We start from the raw sequence: 9,597 nt of genomic DNA, 5'->3' as shown, positions 1-9,597 counted from the left end.
CTATACCTCTTACAATGTTGAATAAAGCTAGGATCAGAGGAGAGCTTCGTAAATTCTCATACATTTACTTGATAATGACTATGTTGCTCACAGGCATTTCATTAATGAAGGTTGAATTATTCTTACTGTAACTCTCGCAAGGATTATGATTATTATTTGCAATGATATATGGGTGGTATGGTGCCTTTAAACTCATTCCAAGAAGGGTTATCAGGCTGAAAATGTTTCAGAAGTACTACTAGGGAATCTCTTGGAATGTAGTTGTGCGATTTTTTTTTTTTATATACCATTATTGTATTTCTTAAAGTGAATTTCTGTTTCTCAGGGATGTCTTAGTCCACTCGGGCTGCTATCACAAATTACCATAGACTGAGTGGCTTAAAAACCACACACATTTATTGCTCACAGTTCTGGAGGTTGGAAAGCCCAAGATCAAGCACCAGCAGATTTGTTGTCTGGTGAGAGCTTGCTTCCTGGTTCATAGCCAGCATCGTCCTGCTATGTCCTCATATGATGAAAGGGATGAGGGACCTCTTTGGTTCCTTTCATAAGGGCACTGGAGAAACATCAGAATGCTTTGTGAACAAAGAATATTTTGTATACCATACAGTTCCCTAAGTCATGGTGTGTACAGGGTTTTTGTAAGCTGTTTTAAGACATCACATAAAAATATTTGTGCATATATTTTACGGTGTGGTTCAAAGTACAAATATAGGATGAGGCCCATTTTCTTTGATTTAGAAATTACACATAAGAATCTAATACTAAGCCTATGCAAATAAGTACGTGGAGGGAGTATAATAAGTGAAGGAGAGGGGAAGTTTAATAACCTTTAGCTAAATTAATTATCATACCCCATGTTGTGTGAAAAGATAATCATCCTACTCAGTGTGTTTCTGTTTAGGACTCAAATTCTAAGAGTGGTGGTCTAAGTAAATGTGTAGATCTGAGCTGTCTGATATGGTAGCCACTGAAAACACGTGGCTATTTAAGATACACTAAAATGTAAAACTCTGCTCCTTATTTGCACTCGCTACATTCAAGTGCTCAAAAGCCACATGTACCTAGTGACTACTGTATTCAACAGAGGACATACAGGACATTTTGCAGAAAGTTCCTTCAGACATCAGTCCTTTCTGCTGACAGCATAGGCTAACAAGGTTAGCAAGAATTCCATATGAATGGGGGAAAAAGTTCAGCAAATTGTTAGAAATTAGCATTGCCCTGCTCTGTGTTTCCAAATATGTCTGTTGTTCACACACACCCACACACACACTCCCCACAGCTGAGTCTTGGTCGTCATAAATCATATCTTTATATCTTCCATAGGCACTGTTTTAATATTGGTGAAACAAACCTTGAATCTGCTACTTGAGGGAGATTGTGGTTTAATGAATAACTTCAAATAATTCTTACTACTGCAACAGCAGATTTTGCATTGAGGAGCATACACTTTTGAATGCGTGGTACTTTATTTAAACGCACATATATACAATGTCGACAAAAGGAAATTCTGCAGAGGTGAGCAAAGGGGCTGCATGCATTGGGAGGACCGGCAGACTCTAGTTTTACAGGATGAAATAGGGGTTGAAAAATAGGCAAAGACCGGAGAGCAAGTTTCATTTCCCATCACCACATAGAAGGGTCTTCCAGCCTGTCAAACACAAGAAGCAAAGCACGTAAGAGAAGCTTCCCAACTTCCTGGGAGCCTTGCAAGAGTGACATTCAGTTCTGAACTGAAAGATGATCAGAAGCTGTTGAAAAGTCTGCTGTTGGCATTCTAAATAGGAGGCCATGTAGACTATCAGAGCGGGAGACAGTGGCATAACGTACAGAGACCCAGCTGAGTAGCTTTCACGCATGTTACCGAGAGTCTCAGGCAAATCTCAGAGGGAGTATTTAAAAGGCTCTGTATTTATCAAAGAAGCCAAAGAACCCTGCCATATTTCTGAAGATCACAACTACAGGAATCACATGAAACTGTAAAAAAAACTTACTGTTATTCAACTCTGAATGTGCCTCCTGTATTTTCCTGCAAGGCTTTTTATGTAGTAAGGTGCTATTTATTAGACTATAAAGAACCCTTTTAAATAAAATAGCATTCACAGGCAACTTCAAGGCTGTCAAGTTTTGTCTCCTTCTAAGTACACATGATTGAGCCTGTCAATCAGAGTACAATTAACTCTATTTCATGCACCAACCGTGTGAGGCTTGGCCACAAAACAAAGAGCAGAAGCAAGACAGTAAGTCGGTCTGGATGATCATATATTTCTAACCCTAAGTAGATACAGCATAGCCTAAACTTTTTACGGTGGCAAACATCATATGCCTATCAATGAAACGTTAAAAAGTATGTATTGCTTAGTATGTAAAAACCACCCTATGAGTTTTCCACCTGCTTCCCTTGCATTTGATGTTCAAGTCTTGGCTGCTACCGCCAGGGACAAGAGCACTGGAGTTTTATTTCAGTCCAAATTGGTGTTTCCTTCAGAGAGAACAAACCTGACAACTCTACACGTGCACCTTCACCCTGGCTGGCCATTTCACAAGAGAACAGAGGGAGGGTGGGAGGGGAGGCGGGCGGCTCATCCTCTAGGGAGAACCCAATGAAGAGTGACAACCAGTCACACGTGCTGAGCAAGTGTTCTAGTGACCTCTTCTGGGGAACTTGGTTCTTGATGTTGTAGAGCTCTGGGTTTAAGGCGGACTAGCTAGCACAGAACTGGATAAACCATATGCCATGCGATCTTACTGGTGGGTAGGGGCAGGGGGCCTGGGATAGGAGAGTCAGTTATGGAAACGGAGGAGGACCAGGCATCTTTTCACTCACAGTCTTCGCTCAGGAGGACCCCAGCCCAATGTCTGACACCTAGATATTAGAGGGCACCCTTCCTAAGGCAGGTCCACACTCCAAGAAAGCCCCAAGGCTCCAGACAAGCCCTAAGAATAATGTCATTCTTGTTCATTCATTGAATGTGATAAATTATGATGTGACATCAGTTGAACTAAAACATGTCAAAAAGTAAGCAGGAGTACCCCTCGATTTATCTACAGCTTCGTGTAAAACCAGGAAGACTGGAGTGAGAACCAGAAGGGGCATTTCCTAGGATGTTTAGATCCTCCACCTAGGGTATAACAACTAAAGATGACCTCAGCCAAAGATGGAGAGTTGGTCATTTCAATGTAGAGATGGGCTGCTTACCCTATGCTTCCACAATCTAAGCCAGTGAGAAATTCTCTATAGAGTAATTTCTGAGATTAAAGTCACTCATATTTAAAATTTCAAAGGAGCATCAAATAATTTGAGCCAGAAAATACTACCCCACAGCAGTTTAGAGATTTGCAAATGAGTGTGTGAAGAGAAAGGTCCTCCCTGCTCTGTTCCCCACCCCCTTTCTGTCCAAATCCTACCTGGTCTAGAAGACCCCATTCCAAACGCCTCCTCCCAGCAGCCCTCTCTGATTTCCCTCTCCTGGGTACCTGAACTCTGCAATAATGTCCCCACACAAGCGTTTTCATACCTAGTTCTGGGAACGTTTTCCGTGCTTTCTCTCATCAAGAGGTCTGAAATCAGTGTCTCAGGGCTAGATCGTTTTCCATATCTAAAAAAAAAAGCGGGGTCGGGGAGAGTAAAAGTCCTTTAAAGCAAGTTTGGAGGAACCATAAAAACCTTTAGGAAAAGAAAAGATTTGTGGTATTAAATATAAAAGTTATTTTCAGTTGATCATCTGCTAACGAGTAATCTAGGTGAATGAAACATACATGATATAGAAACATCATAAATATGATTTCAAATTATATATATATTTAAATTTTGCTTAAATACTTAATAGATAACTTAGCAGATTATATAACCCAACCAAAATTCCTAGTCAAATTCTTGCCTTTTTATATTATCACAAACAATACATATGTATAGTTTTATAACTAGGTGACAGGAAATAAATTTAAATACATCGAAGTATGATTTTAAATGTTTCCATAATTAGATAATTGGCTTACAGTTCTGATGATATACATCAGTTTAAATCAAAGAGACCAGATGATATTTCAGAAACAGGTCTATGAAAAACTCATCAGACTGAAGTTCTAGACTCACCTGTGTCTTTGAATCTCAGTTCTCCCATTTGTAAAAATAAAATCATAACTCCTGCTTAGATTAGAGTCTTGATGAATAGCCAATGTAAGTCACAATGCTTTGAAAGTGACAGAGCGATACACAAGAATGCACATTACTGCTGTTGAAATGCACCCATTCTCACAGCTGCCAACAGATCCTGAGTCCATACTTATTTGGGGTGCCAAAAGCTAAAAGCCTGCTCTCATGCTGTGATTTTAATCTGCCCTGAAAATATGAAGGAATCCTTCTGGTCCATGGAAATGTTCTTGGTCTCTTTTCTCCCACAGCAGGATATGGATAGGGCGATACATGAATTCAAGGTTATGTTCTCCTGCCAGGGTAGTATATGCTGCTGGCTCCAGGTAAGTGAGGACATTAGTCTGTCTGTCTGTCTGTCTCTCTCACTGCTAAAGGATCTGACAAGTCTACACCAAGTTGTATTTTTTGAGGAGTCTGTTTTTCCCTTTCTTAGAAAGGGCATTGGACATCAGCAGCTGCTTTTTTCCACAAGTGAAAAATAAGCCTGGCGTGGATTGATTAGCTAACAGATAAAACAGCGGAACAAAGCTGATGGAGGATATATGCTAACTGCCTATTGAGCACAGTTAAATCTAAATTCTGGGGAAAGATTTCCTATTATTGCTCCTTTGCTGGAACTCAAGGGATGCAAATACAAAGCCATCTCCCCTGTCCCCATCATTTGTAAGATTTCCTCAAAGATTTTCTGGAGTTGTAGTATCAGGCTGCAGGTTTCTGCTTATATGTATTTATTCTGTCCATCAGTTGATTTTACTAATGCTAAAACTCTTGGGCAACCTTAACTCATTTATCCTCATCATACTTCAGTGAATTAAAGAACTGGAGAATATTTTCTCCTATTTACCATTAGAGAACCTAAGTCTGTAACAGCAGAATTTACACAGTCAGAAAGTGGTACCCAGAGCAGCACTGATGACTGTTCTTCCATCTCTAATTAATTCTGGATTATCCTTCTTCTCCACAATGCTTTAACTTTCAAAGATAGCATCTCTAGGGAAAAGAATTTTAAACCTGACCACATATTAGAATCACCTGGGGAGCTTTTAAAATCACTGTAAAGCCCAGCCCCGTGCCCCTGTTACAGCAGCATCAGTATATTTTAAAAGCTCCCAGGTGATAACAATGAGAGACCAAGAGGGAGAAACTCTAGTCTAGGGCTGAGTTTCTCAATCTTGGCGCTGTATACATTTTGAGCGGGTAAGTCTTTGTTATCAGGGGCTGTCCTAGGCATTGTAGGATGCTTAGCAGCTTCCCTGGCCTCGACCCACTAGATGCCAGTAGCACCTCCCCACTCCACCACTATGACGAACGAAAATGTCTCCAGACATTGCCCAGTGTCTTGGGGAGCATAAAGTCAGCCCCAGTTGAGAATCACTGACCTAGGAGACTGTATAAATCAAATGTGGTAGATCAATGCTCTAGAATAAACGATGCCACCTATGGAAGCGATGAACCAGGAGTCTATGGCTTTAGAACATGAACTGAGTAGAAGAGGGGAGGAAAGAGAATGATATCACAGTACCATTTATGCCAAATTAAAACGTATGTTCACAAATGTAATTTTCAAAAATACAAACGTGCGTATGAGTGGATGTGTGCGGTGGGAAGATGGTAAGAGCACAGAATGGAGGTGGTGGGTGCAGATCATAAGCCTCTGAGTGTTTCTAAGATGGAACTTATATGAAGATGAGACAGAAAACTGCTTCAGGACCAACTCCTTCCCACCTAACCTGAATCTCATCCCTTTCCCTTATTTTCTCCTCATCAAGGGTGTTGAAGATCACATTGACTGCTGACAGTGGTGACAACATCCAGAGATTGATAGGAGGAGGGCTCCAATTTAATCATCACTAAAAAAGGGTTTTCATGAAATGTTCTTAGTTTCATGATCTGTAAAATGGAGATAATTATACTCACTTCAAAGCTTTGAGGTAAAGACTGAAGAAAATAATGCCTAGGAAAACATGTTGAAATACTAAAGCTTTATACAATAGTAAAGGTTTACAGCAATCATCTCTGAAAAATAAGTTTTACTGTATGCTATAATTAACAGACTAAATAACTAATAAAGGCTTTCCTAGAAAAAAAAAGAACAATTTGTAAAAGTTCTTTTCTCTGGTCTGTATGATAGCATAAGCAAGAATTTGAAGCAATTAACTTTCTGAAAAGTCTATTAAGATATAAGACATTTTTGCTTTTCACTAATGAAAATTATCTGACTTTAGGGACCATAAACCAATACTATTTAATTCTGGCACTTTCATGCATTTCTGATTCTATATATATTGGTACTTTAAAAAAAGATTTTCAGGATGAAACAGCTTTCTGATGAAACAGAAAAAATGTTAAAAATTAAGAAATACAAATTCTCCCCACTTTGGATCCTTTCCAACTATTCCCTGAATATAGTAAAGCAACAAACAAAAAACAATATTTTACAAAACGTAATTTAAATATGTTAAATAACATTAATGCTTGTAAAGAGCTCATTGTTTTTAGCTTATTAAGGTCATTGATCTCAGTAATTAAAATAAGATACTGAATGATTCAAAACTAAGATGAACCAATTTTGGAAACAAATTTTAAATCCTATGTTATTTGTAAAATATTTTGGATTTGATTTTTTGCTTAAGATCTGATGTTGAGAGTAAAATATGGCCTTTCATCTTAGCTTTCTGGGGGTTCAGAATAAAGATGAATGACAATTTCTCAGATTACATGTAATCCCTGGATTCACCCTAGAGTGAGTATACCACTGTTAAGTTTCTCTATAAAAAAGCACCAAGTGGGCATTTCCTTTTCAGAACTCACCTGCTATGAAATGGGTAAAGTCTCACCATGTTACATCAACTATTTTCTTGCTAAATATCTACTTATTAGGAGCAGGATTGCCAAGTGAGGGGCTGAGACTGCAATAAAACACTGTACAGAAGGGAAAAAAATAGTTCTATTTGTCTTTTCCTAAATACCGTCATTCACTTCGGTCTGGGCAGGTTGGAAAACCAGGCAATGTCTTTGGCGACTCAACTGTTTCCTCCTTAGCTTGTGCTGTTGTTTTTCTAGATACCCTGCTCTCCCTTCTCCCTACAGCACCTCCCCGGCGCCCTCCTGACCCCTTTCACGGGGTACTTTCCTATTCAGGTTTGCAAACAGAACCCCCAACTGCTCTAAGAACAAAAAAGATAAGGGGGTGGGTGACAGAAGATGGCCAGCCACCCAGCCTGGGGAACCTGAGTTGGGGATCAGGATTTTGTAACTGTAGTTGCAGAGGGAATGTACTCAGTGCCCTGGTATTTACTGATAGCTGAGTATGTGCCCGATACTGTCCTACCCCGGGATACAAAGAAGAAAAAGAAAAGGTCCCTGTCTTCTGAAATCCCCACGATCTCCGGGTGTGCAAGCGGGTTGGTCCCGGAGTCGTCGCTCCCACGTAGCCCACATACCTTTGCCTGGTGATGAGATTGATGTAGTGTCGCAGCGCCGAGTAGTATCTGGCCAAGTCCTCCGCCGGCGCGTCCTCTCCGGGGTTGTCGGGCTTGGAGGGGTACGCCTCGGCCAGAGCTCCCAGGCACACGAGCAGGGACAGGGCGAGGGTCAGTCCGGACAGCCCCAGTCGCTTGCTACCCAGCATCTGCGTACACCGAAGGGGCAGCGGAGTGGGCTTGGGGGATTCAGAGGATACACACTCCGCACCTCCTTCCTCTGGACCCCGCGCCCATCCCGCTGCCACCACCCCTACCCCACGTCCACCCCCAGTCCGCGCTCGACCCAGTCACGCCGAGGGAAGCGGAGCGTGGCGAGCACCACCCTGCGGATTTAGGTCCAGATCTGCTCTGGCCCGGCCCCGCTGCTCCGTCCGAAAATTCTGAGCAACTTTGGTCAAGTAGCAGAGCCGAAGATCCCGCGGTGAGAGGCGCAGATTTGGGGGAGGCGCCGGCGCCAGTTTAAAACACTTTAAAAAACAGATTAGAAGTTCCTGCCGCTGCGTGGAGGACTTATCCCTTTCCCACCCTCTTCCCCAAACCCCCTGTTAGAGGAAAGAAGTTTCTTCTTTTCTACTTTCGGTCTGCCTGGCCGCAGGAGCTCGACAGTGATGGCTGAGAGTACTACAGGGTGGCAACTGGGGGGTGGGGGGGTGGGGGGAGAACTGCTCCCGGGCCAGTCAGTCCCAGATCGGATCCCAAGGATCCCGAGAGGCGGCAGGGAGCGCGTCTTCCAAGCTCCGGGGAGTCCTCATTCTGGGAGCGCGCCTTGGGAAAACTCCCTCCAGGCGGCGACCCTCGAGGAAACCGCCAGCTGCTCTGGGATGCGGTCGTGTTCTCCCTCTTTATCCGCCTAAAGATAACCCAGAGGGGCGAGCCAGCCAGGAGGGTCGGGGAGAGGGCAGATGCACCATCAGAGGGGACAGGAAGGAGCAAGTGGAATTTAGCCGGTTGGGGAGCGGGGCGCGACCCTCCCAGCGCCCCTGGGATCTGCAGAAGGTGAGACGGCGCCCCGGTCAAGTTCACAGGTGCCCGCACTCCCTTCGCTCCCGCCAAGCAAGCGGGTCGTGGCACTCACGGTGGCTGGCGGGCTGGCGGGCTGGCGAGCGGGGCGTGACTGGGCCGCGAGTGCTGTGCAGTCCGGCTCGCCTCTCCGAGGGGTGAGAGCCGGCGGATGGGGTGTCCGGAGCAGGTCGCAACGGGCCTTTTATGGCGTTCCCTAGCCCCGGCAGGAGGGGCTTCGGGCAATCACGTTCGGTGACTCCCACCCCGCAGCTTCCCACCCCCGTTGGCGGGGGAGGGGGGAGGGGGCTAGGACCGCTGCCGCGCGAGATCGGCTCGGGGAGCCACCCACACCCGGACTCGCCCGCGCCAGGCCCTGCCGGGGGGAAGGCAGCGCGCTCCGAGGGCGCTGGACCACGCCAAAGAAGTTCCTGCCCTCCCGCGGCGGCCAAACCTCGCTCTCCTTCACGCCCCACCTATTCCTGCCAGAGATAGGAGCAGCCCAGATCATCTTTGTCACCTGTCACCGTACCAACGAGCTGGGCGCCAGGGCTGGGGGTACCCGAATCCTCTACTTGGTGAAGCCTCTCCGGGATCCGTGCGGCAAGGGCGCGGACACTGCTCCAGCGCGCTTTCAGGGGGAGACTATTCGGTGCCCGGATATTCCTGCGCTTAAAGCAGGTCCGGGAGCCAGCCCGAAGTCCAGAGCTAGAGGGTCCCAACTCCCCGCTTCTCCCAGGGGCTGAGAACAGGTTTCTGTGGCTTCGCCCCTTTACCCAGCTTGTTTTTCGTGGAGATCAGCCCTCCCCAAGAGCTCGCCCAAACGCTAGGCGTTCGGGCGGTACCCGAAAGAGTGTAGCGACTGAAAACTCCTCAGAGGGGGGACACTTTCTGGGTTTGCTGAAAAAGAGCGGAGTCTGAAGCTCGGAGAGACCCCTTAAAGCGCGAACGCAA

The 9,597-nt window shown here is 44.9% G+C and overlaps 1 protein-coding gene across 2 annotated transcripts; it reads right to left on the bottom strand.

Annotated features, from left to right (window-relative positions):
* Positions 1-498: 498 nt before the first annotated feature.
* NPY (neuropeptide Y) lies at positions 499-7,831 on the bottom strand (the record flags this gene model as incomplete). Of its 2 annotated transcripts, none has more annotated exons than XM_082846299.1 (3): positions 499-556; positions 3,522-3,602; positions 7,603-7,831. In XM_082846299.1, the coding sequence occupies 3 exons, from the start codon at positions 7,788-7,790 to the stop codon at positions 499-501; spliced, it is 327 nt and encodes a 108-aa protein (XP_082702425.1). The 2 variants fall into 2 exon arrangements, with proteins under 2 accessions (XP_082702425.1, XP_082702424.1); XM_082846298.1 differs by lacking the exon at positions 499-556 and adding an exon at positions 1,630-1,654 and having other exon boundaries at positions 7,603-7,790.
* Between the last annotated feature and the right edge of the window lie 1,766 nt (positions 7,832-9,597).

Source organism: Leucopleurus acutus (assembly GCF_964270905.1).
Source record: "Leucopleurus acutus genome assembly, chromosome: 9".
Lineage (NCBI taxonomy): Eukaryota > Metazoa > Chordata > Mammalia > Artiodactyla > Delphinidae > Leucopleurus > Leucopleurus acutus.
This window is presented reverse-complemented; position numbering and strand designations above follow the sequence as displayed.